Source organism: Mustela lutreola, chromosome 2, assembly GCF_030435805.1.
Source record: "Mustela lutreola isolate mMusLut2 chromosome 2, mMusLut2.pri, whole genome shotgun sequence".
NCBI lineage: Eukaryota > Metazoa > Chordata > Mammalia > Carnivora > Mustelidae > Mustela > Mustela lutreola.
In genome coordinates this window covers 196,402,567-196,428,122 of record NC_081291.1, presented here as the reverse complement: position 1 = coordinate 196,428,122, position 25,556 = coordinate 196,402,567, and the positions used below count along the sequence as shown (strand labels likewise).

General features: G+C 36.7%; 1 protein-coding gene and 1 long non-coding RNA gene across 7 annotated transcripts in view; one reads left to right on the top strand and one right to left on the bottom strand.

The window, feature by feature from the left end:
• LOC131825258 (uncharacterized) overlaps positions 1–14,580 on the bottom strand; it is a 219,165-nt gene extending 204,585 nt beyond the window's left edge. For all 5 annotated transcript variants that reach the window (XR_009351171.1, XR_009351175.1, XR_009351172.1 and 2 more), the window contains exon 1: positions 14,423–14,580. This is a non-coding gene — a long non-coding RNA (uncharacterized LOC131825258). The remainder of the gene's footprint in view (positions 1–14,422) is intronic.
• An 82-nt stretch (positions 14,581–14,662) lies between these two features.
• HSPA13 (heat shock protein family A (Hsp70) member 13) lies at positions 14,663–24,063 on the top strand. 2 transcript variants are annotated; one of them, XM_059164480.1, is made up of 5 exons: positions 14,663–14,765; positions 16,565–16,905; positions 18,624–18,837; positions 20,657–20,824; positions 22,847–24,063. In XM_059164480.1, exons 1-5 carry the CDS (start codon positions 14,741–14,743, stop codon positions 23,512–23,514), a joined length of 1,416 nt encoding a protein of 471 aa, XP_059020463.1. In that variant the 5' UTR covers positions 14,663–14,740; the 3' UTR covers positions 23,515–24,063. The 2 variants fall into 2 exon arrangements, with proteins under 2 accessions (XP_059020463.1, XP_059020464.1); XM_059164481.1 differs by lacking the exon at positions 14,663–14,765 and adding an exon at positions 15,401–15,529.
• Positions 24,064–25,556: the final 1,493 nt, after the last annotated feature.

Here is a 25,556-nt window from a genome sequence, read left to right as displayed (position 1 = left end):
TATATTATGTATATCTATGCAGAAAAAAAAAATTCAAGAAAAGACACCATATGGGAAAGTTGGACTGTTTGAAGGGGAAAAGTTTTCTTTCTAATTTTATATACTACTGCATTGTTGAAATTTTTTACAAAAAGCTATATAAAGAGAATGTTTTCAGCTGGCCTAAAATTTAGAAAAAAAATTTCACATTAAAAAAGGAGAAATCTAGGGCACAGTATATTTCACCTAATCCTCTGAGCTCACCATCTTCATGAATAAAACAACTCATTGGCAACGTGTGTAATTCTTAAAGTAGAAGGCACTGAAATAGGCTTAAACCTATCTCCTAGAATAGTGCAAAAGAAAAATTTTTAGGAAATGGACAGTGAATTTTGCTAAAATGTATTTAAGAGTCCTACAGTTAGCCTCAAAGAATCCCGAGTAGATTGCATTGCAAGTATTATTTTCTTTATAGAACTTTTAGCTGATTATCAATTAAATTTCTCTTTCATTGCAGAAAAAAAAAGACAATGTTTCCCTTTAACACATGGAAGTTGAAGTATACATAAAGACATAAAATAATAATAATAATAATAATAATAATAAAAGCCTCCTCTCCACTAAGGTAAATCTATCTTTGAAGCAGTTATCGCACTTAAGATTATACGACTATTTTAGTAACTAGTTGCTAAATATCTGGGCTCTCCCAGCTCGGCTCTAAGCTCCCTGAGCTCAGGAATTCTTTCATTCTGGTTCCTTACTGTGCGCGCAGTGCTTAGGAAGTGTAGGTATAAAACAAATATTTATGGAAGGGAGAAAGGGAAGGAGGGAGGGAGAAAGGATGGAAGGAAAGAGGGAAGGAGAAAAGGAAATGGGTTACATTTTGGAAGAAAGAGGTACTCCAAGGCCATCTCTACAAAAGCGATACAATCAGTAGGTCATCAGTGTTACAGGGCTGGCTCTGGAACTGTCTTCTATGAGCTGGCCCAGAATTCTTTCTGTTCTACCAGACAACAGATGCTGTTTCAATTTAGTGTATTTCATCCCAATTTGAATACCTTGATGTGCTCAGTACAATAGATTTGGTAAAAAATTAGGAAAACCTTTCGACACTTATTACTAAAATTTCAGGTTGTTACATCCCTTCCTTTCTCTCCTTTGGCACCAGCCTGCCTGTAGTTAAGGCTAGAAGCTATTGAATTTTGCAACTGTATTGAGTTTCTTCTTTATGTTAGATAAAAATCTAAGGCCAAAAGTATGTGCGATAGAAAATCAATTAAATACTTTGAAAAGACTACTTTTCTTAAGGCAATTTTTGTTGAAGGAAAAAAAAAAGAAACAAGAAACGAAAGTCTGCCATATGCTCTACTCCATCTTAAGTCCCTACTGGTCCAGCTAAGTAAAATAATTTTTAAGTGTCAGGACAGTTTTCTTCATGTGTTTGGAAGCATACCTGAAATCTAATGATTTTCTATGACTGCATAAGATTTTGATGGGCTGAGGAGCAATGAAAATGGCAAAAAGGATTAGATACCTGAAGTGCCAAATTTAAGGCATAATCAAATTTAGGAGCCTAAAGCTGAGTTTAGGCTTTGAATTCTAGAGCTGCTAGCAAGAACAATTAAAGGCTGTGTCATTTGCATTGAAAATAATGTATAATCTACTCCTACTTTGGAGACAAAAAATTGAAAATCAGGTAAGAACACAAGTCTGTGCGACCATAAACTTGATCTTAGCTGGTGGAGTCCACTCATTATTTCATCAACTACTACTATGTGTCTAAGGGTTATTCATGGAGTTCATTGTAGGTCACAAAGTAAATCACATCCAGAAGACAAAGTAACTGAAAACTAACTCAAACTATTAAATTGTTACATCCTTATTTAAAAATTATAACAGTACTAATTTCCCCAAAATTCTTATTTTGAAGCTCCATGAGATTGTATGTAGAGATACAGGTTACATGGGTGGAGCCCTAATCTGAAAGGACTATGAATTTATAGGAGAAATCTCTCTCTTTTAAAACCATGTGAGAAGGCAATCATCTGTAAACCAGGAAGAGAACTTTCACCAGAAACTGAATCGGCTGGCACCTGATACTTTGATCTTGAACTTCACAGTCTCCAGAAATATTAGAAAGTACATTTCTATTGCTTACGTCACCCAATTTATGGTATTTTGTTATTATGACAGCCCAAATTGACTAAGACTAGAAGACAGGTTGTTTGTTGGTGTTTTTAATAAAAAGGCCTAGTTCCTTCCACCTTAACTAACTTTCAAAATTTTGAACTAAAGTTCAAAAAAAACTTTCCTGTTTGTAAAGAGTTATTAAGCTATCCCCAAACCCTTTTTTAGAAATAAAGCTTATAACACATATAAAGCAATTATTATAGAAGTAAATAAATATTATTATTTTATGTTTTAGTCATCATTTAAAGTGTTTAGCAAATTATAGGCTGTTATAACTTAAAGATAGCTTAAATAATACATATTTAAATACAAATTCACCATTAGTATTGGTTGTCCAGAAACCAGCAGAGTTTTGGGTGGTCACTGCCAATAGAATATAAAGAAGCCCCCAATATGAGTGCAGGGGTAGTGCAAAAATTCTTGCTTTTTTGCAAAGCTGAGGAGACGAAGCCCCTCTAGAGGGAGGGGGTCTGCAAAAACACAGGAAGTGTCTCTAACTTGAAATATATGAAATCTGAGGAGTACTAATTTTATCTTAGGCTACAATTAAGCACCTACCAAGCTAAGTTCCCATGTGAACTGAGATCTTTTGTCCTCAATGTGCATGAGTAACAGAGAAAAGGGCAAATACTGAGATAAAATAACATCAACCTCTCTCTTTATGGTTCTTTGGCATGCAAAAGTAAACATGAGACATGGGAAGAAGCAAGAAAATGTAACTGAAAAAAAAAGATGATAAAAGGAGACCACACCTCTTCCATGAATGTCATTAGAATGCACAGACAAGAGGTTTAAAATAAATAACCAGAATAATTTTAAATAAAATAATGTAAGGAATTAAAGATGGATATTTTCCACATATAATTAGAATCAATATAAAAATCAAATGAGACATTCTAGAACTGCAGAAATACATATATGAATTTAAGAACTCATGGAATGTGTTTAATACCAAGACAAGACACAGTAAAGAAACAATTAGTGAACAAAAAACCAGAAAAATATTCAAACTGAAGCACAGAGAGAAAAAAGAAAAAACAGAACAGAACTGAGTATTAATGAATATAAGACAAAAATTTCATATAGGACATGAGCTAATGTATGTGTAACTGGAATCTCAGAAGAAGAGAAAAGGGACAGAGAAAATATTTAAAAAGATACAGATGAGAATTTTTCCTAACCTGATGACAGGCATCAGCCAGATTCTTCAGAGACCAAAGAATCTCAGTCAACCCCAGAAAAGATAAATATAAAGAAACAATTTATGACAAAACATAGGTAAAATGTTCAAAAACAAATAGAGAAATTTTTTGATCAGGTAGAGAAAAAAGACACATTACCTTCAAAAAGCAATTAAAAGACATATGACTGACTTTCCAAAACTAACAATAGAAGACAATGGCAATGGAACAACATATTTAAAGCAATGAAACGAAAAAACTGAAATTGCCAACCAAAATCCTATATCCAATAGAAATATTTTTCAAAAATGAAGGTGAATAAATGATGTTTTCAGTCCCTCCTCAAGAAAATCTGAAAGAATGTGTTGTCAACAAACCAGCACTACAGGAAACATTAAAAGGAACTTTTTCAAGTTGAAGGGAAAGGGTTGTAGATGAAAACATGAAAGAAATAAAGAACAGTAGAGAAGTTAAATACTGGGGCACTGGGGTAGCTCAGTTGGTTGGGTGACTGCCTTCAGCTCAGGTTATGACCCTGGAGTTCCAGAATTGAGTCCTGCATCAGGCTCCCTGCTGAGCAGGTGGTTTGTTTCTCCCTCTGACACTTCCCATCTTATGCTCTCTCACTCTCTCTCTCTTAAATAAATAAATAAAATACATTTTTTTAAGAGTTAAATATATGGGTAAATTGAAAGAAAACTTATGGTTTAAAAATAGTAATAAGTATGATTTATGAGGTCTATAACACTATATGTATAAAATATGACATATCAATAATTCAAATGTGGGAATGTTAAATGGAATAAAAAGTACTCTAAGATTTCTGCAGTCTTCAAAACTGATAAGAGAACCAACTTATATAAATTAAGGATATTTGTTCAAATCACTACAGTAATCACAAAAGAATAAAATAAAAAGAGTTTTAGCTAATATATATAGTATATAAATAAAGGATTAAAAAATATTGGTTTATATCAAGGAAAGAGGAAAAGTAAGAAACAGGGATGTCTGGGTGGCTCAGTGGGTTAAGTGTCTGGCTTTTGATCTCAGCTCAGGACTTGCTCTCAGGGTCATGAGTTCAAGCCCTGCACTGGACTCCACACTGGGTGTGAAGTCTACTTAAAAAATAAAAAATATATGTAAAATAAGAGCAAAAAAATGAGAAAAGTTTTTTTTAAAAATTGGTAGACAACTTTACATATAGGTCTATATCCATAATTACATCTAATGAGAAGGGACTAAACGTTTCAGTTAAAAAACCCACTATTGCGGCACCTGGGTGGCTCAGTGGGTTAAGCCTCCACCTTCAGCTCAGGTCATGATCTCAGGGTCCTGGGATAGAGCCCTGCATTGGGCTCTCTGCTCAGCGGGGAGCTTGCTTCTTCTTCTCTCTCTGCCTACTTGTGATCTCTCTCTGTCAGATAAATAAATAAAATCTTTAAAAATAAATAAATAAAAGACCCAATATTGTCAAACTTCATTAAAACATAATACTACATATTATTTGAGACACTTTAAATATAAGGTCACAAAAGGGTGAAGAGATAAGCAATGGGAAAAAATGAACCAAGCAAACACCAACCCAAAGAATGCTGGAGTTGCTATATCAGTATTAGACAAAAGAGGACCGGAACCAGGGTAAGACAAGCCAGTACAAGTTATTAGGTTCATTGCATGGGAGAGTGAGTTCCTTTTGAGGAATGAAGCATCTAGGGCCCAAAATTTAAGGAGGCCCTTATCCTCAGGGCTGGAAAAGTACAGAGTCAGCAGCAGAGAATTTCCTTACATTTTGCATTCCAGTTCTAGCCCTATGGCAAAACAGACTTGCAAGCAAGAGGTATTATTAGACATAAAAAAGGTTATTTCCTGATAATAAAGGATGATAATAATCTCAAACTTGTATGTGCCTAAACAAAGAGCTTTAAAAAATATAAACCAATAATGGATACAGCTTCAAAACACACACACACACACACACACACACACACACACACATGAAAGAGTAACACATAATCATACATGGATATTTTAACATACCACTCTCAGTAACAGATAGCACATACCTTTGTCATTATATGGCATTCTTTCTGCATCTCTGTACCTTTAGATGACTGTTTTCTTTCACAGTATTATATTAACAGACTGTTCTATTCCAGTGTGACCTCATCTTACCTAATTACATGAGCTATGATCCTATTTCCAAATAAGATAAGGTGCTGAAGGTTATGGGATTCATATCGTTTTTGAGGGGGCATATAATTCAACTTAAACAGACAACTGAAAACGAAATGCTATTATTTGTATTTACATTTATTTAAATGTGATTAAAATTTCTTTTCATGTTTGCTGAGCATTTTCATTTTCTGTTAATTGCCTACTCATAGTATTTCTAATTTTTCAATTGGTTGTAAATATTTATACTTTCAGGGGTTCTCTATAAAATACAGAAGTTAATCTCTCTTGTACATCACGTGTGTTTAGTATTTCTTCAGTTTGTCATCTGTCTTGATTCATACATATTTAGATATAAATAATTTAAAATTCTATGGATCAAATTTCTCTCTTTTTTGTTTAGTTTAGTTTTGCTTTAGGATTTCTAGGTTTCAGGTTTTAATGTGAAATGCCCTTCCCACCTCCAGGTTAATGAATAAAGTCATCTATACTTTTCAAATTAAATCTTCCAACCATTTGGAATTTATTTCATGTTAATGTGTAATACCCCTTTTATGGATAATCATATAAATAGCCAGTTGTCTTAATAACACTCACTGAATAATTTGTCTCTCTTTTTCCCCTTAATTTTAAAGAAGTGCCACTTTCTGCTTTGGCCTATTTATTATTTCCTCTGTAGTAGAAAGTTGTTTGGATTTTTGTAGCTTTGTCTTTTGTTTTAGCATGTGGAAGGGCCATTCTCCCATTAAATTCTTTTTTTTTTTTTTAAGATTATTTATTGATTTTGACAGAGAGAGACACAGCGAGAGAAAGAACAGGAGCAGGGGGAATGGGAGAGAGAAAACAGGCTTCCCACGCAGCAGGGAGCCCAGACACGGGGCTTGATCCCAGGACCCCTGGATCCTGAGCTGAAGGCAGACGGTTAATGACTGAGCCACCCAGATGCCCTAAATTCTTATTCTTAAACCTTCCAAAAGATTTTTTTTGTCAATTGGTCAAATTATAAAATATACTGCTGGCATTTTATTTGCTATTTCATTTAATTAAAAAATATGTCAACTAGCATCTTTAAAAATAACAGTTCCCTAGCACACAAATTATGATCTCTAAATACTGCGTCCTAGTGAAAGAAAGTAGCGGTCCTTGGGGGCATGGCTAATTATAAGATCAAAACAAATCAAAAAACAAAAACCCCCAAAAACAAATTCGAGGATCCTGGGGCATATGTTCAGTAGCACAGAAAAAAGTGAAGCCTACTAGGGCTGTGTCAAAAGCACTCAAGAGTGAATTTTGAAATGTTTGCCACTGGCCAAAGTTAGGATATTCTATGTATTAAAAGGATAATAATTGTAATAGATTGGCATATATAACACTATAAGTGTTATATACATATATAGATTGGCACATATAACACCACATAACAACTGTAACAACAACAAATTGGTCATCATGGAATGATGCTAGAAAGTTGAATATTTTTAAAAGTAGAAAATAAAGAGAACAAATCAAGAATTAATCTTGTCCTTCTACATAAACTCTCCTATGGGTGATCAAATAGTAAATGAAAGAAGTTTCTCTTTATAAATATATTCCCGCTAACAGAGAAGGAAAAAGAGAATATCATTGTTTTTCAATACTTAATAAATTAATGCACTTGGACATTACTCATCAAAGAAAGAGGCAGCCACATGTTATTTGCCTTTTAATGGAAAAATACATGATCGGGGCGCCTGGGTGGGTTAAGCCTCTGCCTTCGGCTCAGGTCATGATCTCAGGGTCCTGGGATCGAGCCCCACTTCAGGCTCTTTGCTCAGTAGGGAGCCTGCTTCCTCCTCTCTCTCTGCCTGCGTCTCTGCCTACATGTAATGTCTATCTGTCAAATAAATAAACAAAATCTTAAAAAAAAAAAAAAGAAAAGAAAAATACATGATCAAAGACAAAGTCATCTTGCTATATTAAAAAAATAGCCTAAATTAGAGCAAACCTCCACATCCAACTAGCAATTTATACTAAATACACGAAAGAGACAAAAATGTCCCTACCATTAAGAAACAATCCACAAAATTCATACTGTAGGAAGCCTTGAAGGACAAATGGTTTATTTTTTTAAAAATGCAAATGGTAGATTTTGGATTCTAATTCAAAGGAGCAAAATGAAAAACAATATAATATTTATGAAGCAATTAGAAATTTGAGCACTGACTAGATTCTTAATAGTGGAGAATTACTTTAATATTTACATTTGACAATATTATTTTGTGTTTAAAATTTTTTTACAGGTACTTATTGAAATATTTAAGGATAAGAGGATTTATCTCCTATTTGCTTCAAAGTAATATGAGGTTGAGGAACAGGACAGATAGACATAAACCATGATCAGTCACTCACTGATAATTATTGAATCTGGATGAGGGGCATGGTAACTAACCATCTCTGCCTTATGCACGTTTAAAATTTTCTATAATAGGGCACGTGGGTGGCTCAGTGGGTTGAGCCTCTGCCTTCAGCTCAGGTCATGATCTCAGGGTCCTGGGATGGAGCCCTGCATTGGGCTCTCTGCTCAGCGGGGAACCTGCTTTCCTCCCTCTCTCTTCCTGCCTGCCTACTTGTGATCTCTCTCTGTGTGTCAAATAAATAAATAAAATCTTAAAAAAAAAATTCTATAATAAATTTCTTGAGTTTTCCTATCCAAAAAGGTATTGTCTTTTTATTTACTTCCGTATTTTGTTCTAGTCTTAGGAGAGATTGATTAATTGATTGATTGATTTCTTAGGAGATATTTAAAGGTTTCTTCTTTTATTCTTAAATGTACTTCTAAGGATTTTATTTGCTGCTGTAAATGGGATGTTTCCTGCCATATTTTTTTTGAGCTAGATATTCTTTGCATATAGAAAAGTTATTCTTGTACAGTATTATTAAAGGAGCCCTCTATTCAATTCTTACTGTTTCTCAGACATTTTCAGCATGTGTTTTTAATTTATATAATTGTTACAGACTGTGTCTCCACTCTTCCCCACCCCCCAAATCTATGTTGAACCCCAATCCTCAATATAATAGTATTAGAAGGTGAGCCCTTTGAGAGGTGTTTAAATCATGAGGGTAGAATCCTCGCGGGTGGGATTAGTGCCCTTATGAAAAGACCCCAGAGATTTCCTTTGTCACTTCCACCTGCGGAGACACAGAGAGAGGACAGCAGTCTATGAACTAGGAAGCAGGCTTTCACCAGACACCTAATCTGCCAGTGTCCTGGTCATGAATTTCACAGGCTACAGAACTGTGAGAAAGACATTTCTGCTGTTTAAGGGCTACCCAGCTTCTGTTATTTTGCTATAGTAGCCTGAACTAAGACAATAATCATATAATTATAAAAATGTTGATAAATTTGCCTTTTTATTTTCCCTAAATTTATACTTTCCATTGTGTTTTCTTACATAGGCTGTTAAGGCCAAAGCAATGTTATATTCTAGTTATAAAGGAGTATTCTTATCTCATTCTCAATTTTACTGGTAATAATTCTAAGTTTGGTACTGGTTTGTCGTTTGGGACATATTTTTTTTTTTTTAAGATTTTATTTATTTACTTGTCAGAGAGAGAGAGAGGGAGAGGGAAAGAGTGCGAGCGAGCACAGGCAGACAGAGTGGCAGGCAGAGAGGCACAGGGAGAAGCAGGCTTCCTGCCGAGCAAGGAGCTCGATGTGGGACTCCATCCCAGGATGCTGGGTTCATAACATGAGCCGAAAACAGCTGCTCAACCAACTGAGCCACCCAGGTATCCCTGGGACATATTTCTGATCATGTAAGAAGTACTAGTATGTTCATATGCCTTTTTTTTTTTTTAAGATTTTATTTATTTATTTATGAGAGAGAGAGACAGTGAGAGAGAGCATGAGCGAGGAGAAGGTCAGAGGGAGAAGCAGACTCCCCATGGAGCTGGGAGCCCGATGCAGGACTCGATCCTGGGACTCCGGGATCATGACCTGAGCCGAAGGCAGTTGTCCAACCAACTGAGCCACCCAGGCGTCCCTGCCTTTAAGTTTTTGTTATGTTTTGCTTTGATTGGAAATAAGATTTTTTAAAAAACAATGTTTCTTATTATAAACATATGTAATATACATTTCCACTTAAATTCATTTGAAACTTACAGAAAATAACCAGAATATAAGCTATTTTTAAAATAAAGGGCAAACATACTCATCTTTCAGAAGTTTGGAGTATAATAATAAGGTTCTGTGAAAAAGCAACAACACTGGTACCAGCATTTTGGTTACAAATCAGATTTCTTTCCCAATACCTTTACATGAAAAATCTTCATGCAATAAATTTTCAATTCCCAGAAAACAGAAATAGATGGAGCCATAACAGTCTAGCACAAGGGGGAAAAAAACCTGGTTCAATAAGTGAGATTTGTCCTGTTATGGCATAATTTTAATATAGTAGTAATTTTTTATGTTTAAATATTATAGTGTTCCGTAGAATCTAAAAATGTAACTCAAACTAATTTGTAATTTTATTTTATTTATTTTTTAAAAGATTTTATTTATTTATTTGATAGACAGAGATCACAAGTAGGCAGAGAGGCAGGCAGAGAGAGAGAGAGGAAGGGAAGCAGTCTCCCTGCTGAGCAGAGAGCCAGATGTGGGGCTTGATCCCAAGACCCTGAGATCATGACCTGAGCTGAAGGCAGAGACTTAACCCTCTGAGCCACCTAGGCGCCCCTAATTTGTAATTTTATTACACTTGTTCTTTTAATGAATGTGCAGAGAACTGGATCAATTCTCCATTCAATGAACTTTTCTTATATAGATGAAGGAAGAGAAAAAAGTGTGAGTTAAACAACAAGGAAAATATGTCCCCTGAATTGGACTGATATTTACTAAGATTTCTGTTATTTGGCAATGATTTTCCTAACAAAGCACATTTCTGAAATAATAATGAGAAATACTGGGATATATAATTAGATAATTTTTCACTCCAGCTTCTATTGTTAAAGATTACCTCTAATCACTAAATTGAAGGTGAAGTGTAATTTTTTAAGAGAATGAACACTAATTGAGATCATAATTTTCTTGACTTCTCTTGGCCTCTATTTTTCTCTCTATAAATAAGAGGGTGGGTCCAGATGCCCTCTAAGATATTTTTCAGCTACCAACTTCATTTCGCTATCTATTTTAAAAGTCTCTAATAAATAGTTACAACTGTATATTAAAAAAAGACAGTCTGGCAGTTTTTAGTCTATCCTGTTTGTATGTATGCATATAATAAAAATTGACCTTAAATCTGTCATCTGATATATATTTTTTGCCATAATGCTTCCTTTGTTCATATATTTTTGCTATATGGATTTTTAAACTTTAAATTGTATATATTGACACTTTTCTATGGAAAACTGAAAAAAAAAGTACACATTTAAATTTTGTCCCACTTATTCTTCTCTATAGCCTACTCTTTTATCTCTATGTTTTATCCTTTTTTAGTCCTTCAGAAAGTTGCCTTCAAAGTCTTGAATTACCTATTTAGGTTTCTATGTCTCAAACTCTTCATTCTAAGTATCTGTGAACTTCCTGCTAGGAAAAATGAAGAAAACAGTCTATCTACATTTCTTTTCCTATCCCGGCCCACACCCTTATTTCCCAACTCTCTTGCTGTTCTTTATAACATTAGTATAAACCCACATTCTTATCTAAGTATTTCATTGTTCCTTTTACTGTTAAGCAGGCAAGACGAAAGAAGTGATAACAGCTACAACCCAATTTAGATGATTTAGGACAGTTAGGACTTCTGAGCTGATGAGATTTAGAAGATCTTTTTGGACTTTGAATTGATGCTGTAATAGGATGAGACTTTGCATTGGGATGGATGTAAATCTTTGGGAACCAGAGAGCAAATTGTGGTAGGCTTACCTATTCTAATTGTGGTAAGCTTACACATTCTAATTCCTGGAACCTGTGAATATGTTATTTTACAAGACAGAATAGACTACAGATTTTTTTTTTTTTTTTAAGTTACAGGGCTTGAGATGGGGAGATTATCTTGGATTGTCTAAATTAGGTGGGTCCAATTTAATCACATGATGTCGTCTGAGCCTACTGTTGCCACGTAAGTAGAAAGTTTCTCGACTAAGTAATGTGGGTGGCCTCTAGAAGCTGGGAATGACCTTCAGTCATTAAAAATGACTTACAAAAAATAAGAACTTTGATCCTACAATCACAAGGAGAAAAAGATTCTGCCAGGAACTCCTATATAGCAGGAAACAATTCTCCCCTAGAAACTCCAGAAAAGAATCCAGCCACCTGCTTACTTGATCTGGTCCAGTGAGACCCACAAGAGATTTCTGATCTTATAGAAATGTAACATAATAAATTTGTGTTGATTTAAGACACCAAATTTATGGTAATTTGTTAAGGCAGTAAGGGAAAGGTAGAAACTGTTTTAGTTCATTTTAATTCCTTTCTTATATTAAGAGTATTCCACTCATGTAATCTCTATTTACTTCTTGACCATATCAGGATCCTATTAAGAGGAAGGAGTTGGTGGTAGGGATAATAGACAGCCATGACCAGTGTCTGCCACGGATAACTAGTCCCCCTGATTTGGTTTATGTCTCTAGTCCCACCTCTCAGACTTTCCCCTCATGCTTTATAATCCAGCACTTCTAATCTATGAGATTATCTTCAGTTTCTCGGCTCTTGGTAATTCAGTCCCCCCCTTTCTGGAACACCTTTAGCCAATTGCTTCATATTATCCTATTAACCCATCTCCTGGCTCCCTTTCACTCTCCTACTTCTTAATGCATATTCTTTCACTAAGTCTTCTTGACTTCAAGATTACATTACAGTGTTTATTCAGTTCTGCGTCTGCCCTTTATCCATACACAATTATGCTTTTGTTAAACCTAAAGCTAGCCAGTTATTTCACCAGCAGAATGAGTTTATTTGGGAATAGCAGAGGAATTACAATTCAGGACACGCAAACTATAGTGAATCATAGGCAAGTCCAGAGAACCAAATGAGAGAGGTTTATTTCTATGGAGGATAGGACAAAACTGTGAAGGACTTTCCTGAACAAAAGTGCATTGGAGTGGAGTGAGAGTTTGAACTTTTCTAAAAAAAAAAATTTGAACAATTTATTTGAGAGAGTGAGAGAGTGCGTGAGTGATGAAACGTGAGTGTGGAGTGGGCTGCAGACTGGGGGAGAGGCAGAGAGAGAAGCAGAGGGAGAGGCAGAAGCAGACTCCCCACTGCAGACCAGGGAGCCCAAGGTAGGGCGGGGGGTTCCATCCTATGACTCCAGGATCATGACCGGAGCCTGAACCAAAAGCAGATCTCAACTGACTGAACCACCTAGGTGTCCCTAAAGAGTCTGAACTTCTCATTGGCTATTCCTATTTCTGGGCAAGGAGAAAAGTTTACTGGGTCAGTAAATTAAGCTTCTTCCTCCTGAGGATGCAAGGTATGGCTGGCTCCCCCCTCCCTCCACCCCGCCACCCCTGCATGCAATTGACAACTGGTGGTAGTCCCAGAGAGCTCCCCCTTCAAGGCTTCTCCTGCTCCATTTGAGATGCTATTTCCTTTATTTTCACAGTATACACCATAATAAATTATGTTTGTGTTTACCTTCTGTCTCTCCTTCTGACTGTTACCAGTGGCTACCGCTATGGTCAAATGTTTGTTAATATGATCATTATACCTAATAATATTCACGACTTAAGTGTTTGAATTATGTGTTCTTCATAAAGAAGTTATACTGAACAGTACTCACTATAGACCTACACACACTTTTCATAGTTTACATTACGAAGGTTGTTTTCAATATACAAAAGCAGATTATAATTAATCCCCATTACCTACACTTCAACTTCAATAACCATCAATATTTTCATATACATTTTAAAATCAAAAAGTCAGTAGTATATATCCCAGCAGCATGACCTATTGTCAACAGGGATTGTTTGACTTACATCTAAAATGAGGAAACATATTTCAATTCTCCAGGATTATAGTTCTGGGGAACTTTAACAGCAATGACAGACAAAACACTCTCAAAAAGAACCATGAAGTACTACCAGTGACCAAGAAGAAAAAAAAAAAAAAAAAAAGGGTCTCTTACAGACTAGAATCTGAAAAACAAGTGTCCTGGATGGCCATCACGTGCTACAGGACTTGTCCATGAAAGCCATTCCTGCCAAATATGACTTAATTCAAGAGAAAGCTCAAGTATTTTTTTTTCGTTTCCGATTACAACAGCCGACTCCAGTATTAGCAATTGAGAAAACGCGTCCCTGCTCTCTTGGATAAATGACATTTCGCTGAAGATTGCTTGAACTCATTTATCCCAAAACAAAAGCTGCGGGCTGACGATGTCATTAGAAGTTAACATGGCTGGGGCGCCTGGGTGGCTCAGTGGGTTAGGTCGCTGCCTTCGGCTCGGGTCATGATCTCGGGGTCCTGGGATCGAGTCCCGCATTGGGCTCTCTGCTCAGCGGGGAGCCTGCTTCCCTCTCTCTCTCTGCCTGCCTCTCTGCCTACTTGTGATTTCTCTCTGTCAAATAAATAAATAAAATCTTTAAAAAAAAAAAAAAAAAAAGAAGTTAACACGGCCGTCCCTCCGGCCTTCCTCTGCGCCCGCAAGGAGGTAGGGGCCCTTGCAGGAAGGCTGGAGGAGAGGAACCCCATCCAGAACCCATCCAGATCCCAGGCAAAGGAGCATTCTTTAAAAGGTAGGAAAAACGAAAAGACAAAGGCTCTGAACCTAGGCTTGGGATAGGAACACGGCTTGACAAGGCGAGCACCTAAGGTTCCTCACTCTCCCTACCTCGAATGGAGGGTGGGGGGAATAGGCCCGAACTACACTTCCCAGAATGCAAAGCAGTGGGGCGGCGCTAAAGAAATGGTGTGTTTTTACCTTAACGTGGCTCCAGGAGCTTCGGGTTTGATTATAAACTGCAGTCGCTCTTCTTGGCTCTCCTTAACCTCAGCCTAATTGGCTCCGTAGTAGAGGCGTGGGCGGGCGCTCAGGCGTCACGGGCAGCGGTTGAATGGAGGCGCTCAGCCCCGCGACCTGACGGTAAATGAAGTCCCAACTCTGGTCAGAACTGTGGCTTCTCTAACTATGTTGGAGCAAGAGAACTACATTACCCAGTAAGCATCGGGCCTGGGAGACGCCGTGGGGGCGGCACCTCACGTCTGTACAGTCATCCCAAGCCTCTCCGGCGGGACTGTGATGGCTGGAGAGATGACGATCTTAGGTCAGTGACCAGGGGTTCCTTGTGGCGGTTGTGGGCACCGGCGCAGTTTGGGGAAGGCCGGGGTGGGCGTGGGTGGTTGTCACTTCCTGGATCCAATTGGCGCAATGGGAAGGATTCCGGAAAGGTGACTTAAGGGCGGTTTTTGGTTCTTCGGGGCGCAGGATTGAGGGTCGCGTCTAGAAACGGTCTGGGCCAGAGTAGGCCATGTGGGGCCGGCGGCGACCCTCTGCGTACATCCCAGGGACATCGGGCCTCGGGAAGGGTTCTTTTCGAAAGAGCGTTGATTTTGAATCGGTTGAATTTGGGCCTTTGGGAGGCTGCAAGAACGTGCGTCTCCAGGACCCCTTTGTAAGGAAGGGGGAGGAGCAGTACCGGCGGCCTGAGCTGTAGACGCGGGATGCTGCGTTTTGAGAGAGCCAGGCCTCTTGCAGGTATAGTCTGCTGCAGTCCGCCAGTCTGGGTTAGTAATCCACCCTCCCCGAGCGAGAAGATCAGGAAATGTTTCTGACGTTCTCCACGTAGGAGCTAGAGGAAAGGGGGGTTGGCACTTGATTTCTTTCTTTTCTTTTTTTTTTGAGTTATGTGTTGATGAGGATGAGCTCACAATTAGTCAAGCAGACTCCTGCCAATTGACGTTTTGGGTCGTATGTAACATGTATGGACATAGTCTCCTGAAACCAAATAACAGATGAGTTGTAAATCCGAAGTGGCATCTTTCTTCATCCCTAATGTTTACGGCCTGCGTGGCGTTTTTTCGAATTTGTGTATGTATGTGTGTGTGTGTGTTTCTTTAAATCATTATTTGTTGAGCATCTGCTATGTCCTAGGAGCCATTCCTAGTTTCAGGGGATACAACAGAGAATAAAACCTGCCTTCAGGGAGCTTTATGTCGCATTTAGGGTTAGACATTTATGGTTCTCCTTCCCTAAATGTTAACTTCTGCAAGACGCATTTGCTTAATTCGTATTTAAATACAGAAAACGTTAATTGTTTCTGTTAATTAATTCTGTTGTAAAGTAGCAGTTTCATATTTAAACAACTTTCAAAATAATTTCCCCAATTTATCCAGTTTATTCTTTTGAAAGGTAAAAGAACATGAGGGGTTAAAAAGTTTTAGCCCGGAGTGCCTCGGTGGCTCAGTGGGTTAAAGTCTCTGCCTTCGGCTCAAGTCATGGTCCCAGGGTTCTGAGATCGAGCCCCGTGTCTGGTCCTCTGCTCAGTAGGGAGCCTGCTTCCCCCTCTCTCTCTGCCTGCCTCCCTGCCTACTTGTGATCTCCATCTGTCAAATAAATAAATAAAATCTTAAAAAAAAAGTTTTAGCCCTTCAATAACAGAGTTCTTGCTGTCGAAATTCTAATAATGGAGTTTCTTTTTAATAATGATAAAGCTGTCTATAAAGCTATGAGATCTGAATATTAATTGATCAAGAAATTGAATTATATCTATATTACATTTGTCTAGTTTTTGGTAGAGATAAATGGCTTTTCCTGTCAGCATCAGCACAATTATTTATGTTTTTACTTTATCTTCACCCATAGATGAAGTACTCAGACATACAACTACAGGGTTTTTGTTTCTGTTTTTTGGGTTGTTCCTTCATTTTAACTGTATTATAGTCATTTTGCGTTATGAAAAACTTGATGTCTGAGGGAAGTGTTTATCTATAGTACTATAAAAGAAAATATTTCAGAGTGCATTAGTCTTGTTTCAAAGAGTGATATTAAAGAGACTTTGCTATAGTAATTTAGCATATTGTACTAGTTTAATAAAACATATATTTTAATTTGCCTATATTTCAGGATCAGCTGTTTTGACTCTCCTGTTGGCTGGCTATTTGGCACAACAGTATTTACCGTTGCCTACTCCTAAAGTGATTGGCATTGATCTTGGTACCACCTACTGTTCTGTTGGGGTGTTTTTTCCTGGTACGGGAAAAGTAAAGGTCATTCCGGATGAAAATGGGCATATCAGTATACCCAGCATGGTGTCATTTACTGACAGTGATGTATATGTGGGTTATGAAAGCTTAGAGCTGGCAGATTCAAATCCTCAGAACACAATATATGATGCCAAGAGATTCATAGGCAAGATTTTTACCCCAGAAGAGCTGGAGGCTGAAGTTGGCAGATACCCATTTAAGGTAAGTGATTAAGCTAAAATCTATTGTAATTTTAGTTTAGCATACTGTTTCAGTTGATGCCTTGGCCTCAAGTTAAAAACATTCCCTTTCAATTTACTTAATCTGCATGGAAGTTACATTATAACAAGCTGTCCTACAGCAGTTCCAGGATGAGTTAATTCATGGGCTCCACAGAGCTACTATGTTCTTGCTCTGCCATTTTTCGGAATATTTTCTCTCAGAATATCTGTTTAGCTCTTTTATCACTGTAGCAAGAAAACTGATGAAACCCCATGAAATATGGCTGGATGGAGGGATGATGGATGTCTGCTTGCCTGCCTGCTTAGCTCTTCCTTTGTAGCAAGAAAGCTAATGAAGCCCCATGTACTATGCATGGATGGTGGGTGGATGGATGGATGGACAGACAGGTGGATGGCTAGATAGGTTTATAGATGCTCTCTGTGTTAGGATAATCATATTTATATACTTGAAAAGAGATCATAGAGGCATGTGATTTTATGACTTGTTTGAAATTCAGCAATATGACATGGTTCCTTAGAATGATATTTGGAGTTTTTTAAGTTTCCGAGTGTTGTGATTTTTGTTGTTTATGTTTCATGTGGGATCTGATAGGATAGTGTCTTTGGGCCTCATTTTAATAGTGTCTGTAGCTTGTTTTTATTTTTCCCCAATAGGTTGGTAGATGGTCAAGTTTTCATCATTGAAACTGATGAAACCTAATTATGTAGTCTAGAATGATGGGGGTAAAATTCTTATAATTTCTTAGAAGACTAATTCCCTTTACTCTTGATATGAATAGTCTTTGATGAAAGTAGGGTAGTATGTTTTAGAATTAACCTAGTTTTTTAAATGCACAACCACATTAGCAGGGATAGTGACCTAATACATGTTTTCATGGAAATATGAATGTAAGTGATATTTGATTCTTTTTTTTTAATTTTTAAATTTTTTTAAATTTTTTTAATTAACATATAATGTATTATTAGTCCCAGGGGTACAGGTCTGTGAATTGCCAGGTTTATACATTTCACAGCATTCACCATAGCACATACCTTCCCCAGTGTCCATAACCCCACCACCCTCTCCTACCCCCCTCCCCCCGACAACCCTCAGTTTGTTTTATGAAATTAAGAGTCTCTTATGGTTTGTCTCCCTCCCGACCCCATCTTGTTTCAATTATTCTTTTCCTACCCCCCAAACCCCCCAAATTGCATCTCAACTTCCTCAAGTGATATTTGATTCTTGGATAAGAACATAATGAAGTACTAAATTATTCTTGTTAATATGTTCCAGAGCATTTTTTTCAGGTATCTATTATTTTTGGAATCAAGTTAACTAAATAAAAACGATCCTAAGTCAAATACATGATCCAGCAACTTTTATTCCTTATATATTTCATCTTTTTTTTTTTAATTCATTTAATATATATATATATATATATATATATATATAAAGAATCTTCTGTCTTGCCTTCATATGCTTGGTGATGGATTATTTTTATTCTGCTGTTATTGTAGATATCACTTTATGGATTTTTAAAATATAGCTTTTAATAACTTCTAATTTTAGTAAATGATAGATTACAAATAAATGACCTTATAAAGTTTTTGTTGTAAGTCCAGTGTGTGTGTATGTATTTAAGTATATGTGTGTATGTATGATTTTACTTTTCTTTTCTTTTCTTTTCTTTTTTTTTTTTTGGCAAATCCTATTCGCAGGTTTTAAACAAAAACGGAATGGTTGAGTTTTCTGTGACAAGTAATGAGACCATCACCGTTTCTCCAGAATACGTTGGCTCTAGACTATTGTTGAAGTTAAAGGAAATGGCAGAGGAGTATCTTGGAATGCCAGTTGCCAATGCTGTTATTTCTGTACCAGCAGAATTCGATCTAAAACAGAGAAATTCAACAATTGAAGCAGCTAACCTTGCAGGTAATATCACCCTTGCTTGAGCTTTATTTTTTTCAAAATGTTCTTGGGTTGAAAATCTTCTGTAGTAAGGTGTATCACTTTGAAAACCACCTAACTAGGCATATAAATAAACCTAAAGTGGGTAAATTAGGTGGATTTTGATATGTTTACAAACAAAAATTAAGAAAACTCTATAGCACAATGTGAGTTGCAACATACTGTGACAATTGCCAGTCAGGTAGGCCTCTAACAAAGTCTGAGAACATGGGTGCATGTTAGCAATGAGGAATTTTTTTCTACAAATTTTCTTTAATGTTCAGATGACTGAATTATTTTTTTGAAAATCTGAGGTAGAAGAGAATTCATTATTTGAAGCCATTCATTAAATATTGAGTGCCTTGGTAAATGAAACAAATAAATCTCTGTTCTCACGGAACTTATATTCCACTGGAGAGAAACAGAAGGTCTGTGTTAAAGATAAGTATATTCTGGGGTTTCCCACTCTTAGCATTATTGACATTTTGGGCTAGATAATTCTGTGTTGTGGGCAGCTGTCCTGTACAGTATAGGTCAGTTAGCTCACCCCTAACCTCTGCTCATTAGGTGCTAGCAGCCCTCTCCTCTCCAAGTAGTGACAACCTTTTGTCTTCAGATGCTGTCAGATACTCCCTGAGGGGCAAAATTCCTAAGGGCAAAATTGCCCTGGTTGAAAACCCTGATAGAACATATATCAGAAAGTAACATGCTATGGAAGAAAAAAAAGAACAGAACTGGAAGAGGATTGCTGGTGGTGATCAGGAAGTGGGGGAACTTGAAGGTTTTAGAGTGGTCGGGTAGGCCTCATTGAGAAAATAACGTTTAAGCATATTTGAAGGAGACGACGAGGTTGTTAGCCAAGCTGATGTATAGGGGAAGGATGTTGCAGGGGAGAGAACAGTCAGTGTAGCAGCCATAAAATGGGAATTTGCTAGTGCTTATGAAGATGGGAAGTTGGTCAGTATGACCAGAGCGGAGTGAGCGATGAAGTCAGAGAGCTAAGGGAAAAGGTATGAAAGGTTTTTAAATAAATTGTTCAGAATTGGAATAGTTTTTTATGGCTCCTGATACATAAATGCCATATTACTTTCCAAACCACTCATGACATGTGGCAGTTGGGTAAAGTAGGAAGTTTGTGCAAGGAAATCTGATTTTTTTTTTTTTGCCTAAACTTTCACTGTTTCGCATTACCTTCAAGATCAGATTTGCTATATATTTCAGATTTACATTTGAGAGTCTTAAATTTTTAAGTACTTTTTTAAGAGTCATTGTACTGATTGGAACCCTATATGGTCTGTGGTGTGAGTGGGAGGGATAGAGAGGAATCCATTTACATCTAAAATTTTTTTATGATCTCTTCTGTTTACTTACCTGCTTTTTTTCAAAGTCACTTTAAAAAAAAAGAAGAGCGTAGTAAGTTTATTTCATTTCCACAGCAATTTATTATAGTACATAATGATTAAAGTTTTATTACTCTTATATTCCCAAGTAAAATGAAAATTAAAGGGGGCTAGGATTTTTTAAATTAAATATTAAATAATACAGAACATAATGATATATTTCACTAAATCTGGGCTTTTCTCATATCAATAACTTTTAAGATGATTTTAATGATCCTATTTAGAAAAACCAATATTTATCATTCCCATTTCACTATTTTTGTTGGGTTTGTGACTGCTCCCATTGTTACACAGTGGAGTCCTTGTCACATAAAACACACTAACATGGTATGAGGTTAAGTGGGACGGAATTTTGATCATGCTGTCCTCTGATGACTTGTTCTTCCTTCCAACCAATCTTACAGGACTGAAGATCTTGAGAGTAATAAATGAACCCACAGCAGCAGCTATGGCCTATGGCCTCCACAAGGCTGATGTCTTTCATGTCTTGGTGATAGATTTGGGTGGAGGAACTCTAGATGTGTCATTGCTGAATAAACAAGGAGGAATGTTTCTAACCCGAGCAATGTCTGGTAAGAAAAATACATGGAGACTGAAAGAGGTTCAGACATGCTTTTCTTATTAGCCCACCTAATGTGTTGTGTTGATTTTAAAGCTTTTTTCAGGGGGTACCTGGGTGAGTTAGTTGGTCAAGCATCCAACTCTTGGTTTAGACTCAGGACAAATCTCAGGATTGTGAAATCGAGCCCCGTATGAGGCTCTGCATTTGGTGTGGATTTGCTTGAGATTCTTTACCCCTCTGTTCTTCTCTTTGCTCGCACGTGCATACGCTTGCTCTCTCCAAAATAAATCAATAGAAATAAACAAAATTTTTTTTCACTATACTTGGACTTCATTTTGGTGGTCTGTATATGTGATTTTATAACCACCATTTATATATATAATAACAACAAAAAGTGAAGTTTAAAGAAAATGAGCACCCTATCAAGCAAATAAATACATTGCCAGTTGTAGCTCACTGAGCCAGTAGGACTTCATGGCTGTGGTGAAGGGAACAGAAAGCAAGAAAAATCCTTTAAGTATTTACCCTAAAGATACAAACGTAGTGATCCGAAGGGGCACATGCACCCAAATGTTTATAGCAGCAATGTCCGCAATAGCCAAACTATGGAAAGAACCTAGATGTCCATCAACAAATGAATGGATAAAGAAGATGTGATATATATACACAATGGAATACTATGCAGCCATCAAAACCCCCGAACTCTTGCTATTTGCAGCAACGTGGATGGAACTAGAGGGTATTATGCTGAGTGAAATAAGTCAATCAGAGAGGAATTTGAGAGGCAGGACAGGGGGGTCATGGGGGGTAGGGAAGGAAAAAATGAAACAAGATGGGATCAGGAGGGAGATAAACCATATGAGACTCTTAATCTCACAAAACAAACTGAGGGTTGTTGTGGGATTGGGGGGAGGGTTAGGTTGGCTGGGTTATGGACATTGGGGAAGGTATGTGCTATGGTGAGTGCTGTGAAGAAATGTCACAGACCTGTACTCCTGGGGCAAATAATACATTATATGTCAATAAAAAAATGAAAAGAGAAAAATCCTTTAAAATGAAGAGTAATCAGTTTATTTCATTTGATAACATGTTTTACAAAATATGTTTAGAAAATCTAGTAATAGTGTTCTCTAGGAAATTATAATAGGATTTTGTATTCTAAATCTTTTTTTTTTTTTTTTTTTTTTTTTTTTTTAATTTCAAGAATGGAGGCTGTTTGAAAAGTGAAGCTATAAGTTATAGGTTGTCTAACTTTAGCATTTTTCTTTTTCCTACCTGGAGTCTTTAGAACCAAATTCAATGCCAGGGATTTGTATTAACATTAATCTTTTGCTTTTAAATCTTTCTCTCTTTTTTTAAAATTTTAGCTCTTAAGCAAGCGAAAGGATTGAAAGAAAAAGATAAAATGGCTACTGTTACTTTTTAATTATAAAGACTTTTTTTTCCTCTTGAGAGTAATAACATTCAGTGTTTTTAAATTGCTGTTAAAAGCTAATCTTTCGTCAGCTTTTATCTTCAGAAAAATTATTGGATATCATTAAGTGATAGTTCCTTTTTTATTAAAAATTTTTAACCAGGGACACCTGGGTAGCTCAGGTAGCTTAGTGGGTTAAAGCCTCTGCCTTCGGCTCAGGTCATGATCCCAGGGTCCTGGGATCGAGCCCCATGTGGGACTCTCTGCTCAGCAGGGAGCCTGCTTCCTCCTCTCTCTCTCTGCCTGCCTCTCTGTCTACTTGTAATCTCTGCCTGTCAAATAAAATAAATAAAATCTTCAAAAAAAAGTTTTTTTAACCAGATATCCATTGTTTTTAAACAATATACATTAGAGTTAAAATTATTTTAATCCAATTATTTTACATCAGTCTTTGTGTGAATAAAATCTAAATAGTTAAGTACGTTAAGCAAGAGATTTGTTATTCCTAGCATATTGTTTTCATACATGCTACACAGACATATATATGTATATATATATATACACACACGTACACATACAAATACATAAGTATAACATGCCTTTTTATTTCTAACTTAGGAAACAATAAACTTGGAGGACAGGACTTCAATCAAAGACTTCTTCAGTATTTATATAAACAGATTTATCAAACATACGGCTTTCTACCCTCTAGGAAAGAGGAAATTCACAGATTAAGACAAGCTGTGGAAATGGTCAAATTAAATCTGACTCTTCATCAGTCTGCTCAGTTGTCAGTATTACTAACAGTGGAGGAAAAGGACAAGAAGGAGCCTCAGAGTAGTGACACTGACCTGCCAAAGGACAGATTTTCTCCCGCTGATGGCCGCCATATGAACAGCGTGGTTGGAGCTGGGCTTTCTGAAAAGACAAGTGGAGAAAGTCAGGTGTTATTTGAAACAGAAATATCACGGAAGCTCTTTGACACCCTTAATGAAGATCTCTTCCAGAAAATACTTGTACCCATTCAGCAAGTATTAAAAGAAGGCCACCTGGAGAAGACTGAGATCGATGAGGTGGTTTTGGTTGGGGGTTCTACTCGTATTCCTCGAATCCGCCAAGTCATTCAGGAGTTCTTTGGAAAGGATCCCAACACTTCTGTAGACCCTGACCTGGCAGTGGTGACAGGAGTGGCTATCCAAGCAGGGATTGATGGGGGCTCCTGGCCTCTCCAAGTCAGTGCTTTAGAAATTCCCAATAAGCATTTACAAAAGACCAACTTCAACTGAATCATGGAGGGATGATGATTTGTGATTGTCTGATGAGTGCTTCCTCTTTATCAGACCACCTCCAATAAAGAAAAGTCTCTAAAATACTCATTTACCTGAAAGGTAGCATTTAGATACACAGAATTTTACATAGCATTTGGTTTTAGGATTAAATGTGACCAGATTGAACCTACGTGATTTTGGAGAGCTCTCATTCCAGCAAATACTTTTCACATGATAGAGTTGAAGTAAAACTGTTGCAGGAGCATGGGTGGTTTTGTTTTCTGGATTCTGTAAGTAGATAGCCACATGCACTTAAAGTGACATTCTATAAACATTGCCTAGTGCCGATATTACGATTCCCAGTTCTTACTAAATTGTATTAGCAGGAGCTGGTAATTGATTTACTTGGATATCACATGTAACTATTAGTTTGAACCATACTTGAAGGACAGTATTGCTGTCAGGTTTTTACATTGGCTGGGAGATAGCAGTATTAGGAATATAAGCTGCATATATAATGTTCAGTAGTGGCCATATTATGTAATAAATTTACTTTCACAAATTCCATTACGTGTCCTATTTACATAACCTGCATTCTTCAGATTTTTAAATTATTTATTGTATCAACTTTATTTTAAAATAGCTACAGATTTATTCAGGTGTTTCAATACCAGACAGTAAATGTAACCAATGTATATTCCAGTTCTTTGGTTGCCATCATCATCTTTCTCTGCTTGGATTTCCATGATTCTGCCTGATGAAACACAGGTGGGGGTTATTTATTTCATTTTACACATGTCTTAATGTCACAATAAAGCCATCATTACTATCTCTTCTTTGTTACCCAAGACCTTTGCAGACATTGATAAGTACCAGTAATTAGCCACAGTATTTATGGTTTTGTTTCTTTGTTTATTTTCAGTAAGCCCAGGAGCATGTAGCTTGCGTTTGAACTATCCAATCATACTTGATTCAGTTTTTACTGAGATTTTTTTCCCATATATTAGTTTTGAATGAGGAAAACATGCTCACTTTTATTTTTTTTTTATTTTTTTTTATTTTTTTTTTTTAAAGATTTTATTTATTTATTTGAGAGAGAGAGACAGTGAGAGAGAGCATGAGCGAGGAGAAGGTCAGAGGGAGAAGCAGACTCCCCATGGAGCTGGGAGCCTGATGTGGGATTCGATCCTGGGACTCCGGGATCATGACCTGAGCCGAAGGCAGTCGTCCAACCAACTGAGCCACCCAGGCATCCCACATGCTCACTTTTAAAATCTTTATTGTTTCCCACTATCGTTTTACAGTAGTCACAGTTGGACTGCTTTCAGCCTTAAGGTTAGTATGTGATGCGAGTAAAAAAAAAAAAAAAATTAAACACTGAAAGTAATGTGGCAATATAATGTGAAGGGCAATGTTGAAAAATTTCTACAAATCAGCAGTTGTAGCAGTTTTGTTTTGATTTTGTTTGTTTCCTTTTAGAAATGCTACAGGGACCAAGAAAGAAAATGTAGCAAGTAGTTGTTACTGTGATGCCCAAAGTTGAAGGTTTTTGTTCTTGTTTTTGTTTTTCCTTAATGCATGCTTCATACTACTGTTCAAAAATTATGCTCTGGTCAACATGTTTGTTAATGTAAAAAGTATGTCTGCTTTATCTATTGTTGAATTTAAAATTTACTCAATTTCCAATGACCGAAAAAGAGAACTAAGCAGACATTTCAGCAACATCGAACATTTCAGCTTCTGACAGTAAAAAGCTTAGTGTTAGTATTTTTTGCAGATCTAAAAAAAATTGTAAGCGATGAGATTGCTGTTAAAACACAATTTCAATCACATAGTTTTGTGTACAGATTGTCTAGTAAGTAGATAGAAAAGTAAAAAATGTTTGTTGACATATTTTATTTTATAACTAACGGAGAAATGCCAAAGATGAATCCTTCACTGCGTTATGAAAATATTCAAGTGTTCTCTTGGACTTGACATGAATCTTTAATAGATTTTAAAATTGGAAAAGATCTTTTTGCTTAGGTCTTAAGAGGAAAGTGTTCAATCTATCAAAATCT

Bases quoted from the DNA above. Each gene is read 5' to 3' on its own strand.
- HSPA13 (XM_059164480.1), top strand. From the start codon at position 14,741: ATGGCTGGAGAGATGACGATCTTAG. The intron at 16,906-18,623 runs GTAAGTGATTAA...TCCTATTCGCAG, and splicing joins TTGGCAGATACCCATTTAAG to GTTTTAAACAAAAACGGAAT. The intron at 20,825-22,846 runs GTAAGAAAAATA...TTTCTAACTTAG, and splicing joins TCTAACCCGAGCAATGTCTG to GAAACAATAAACTTGGAGGA.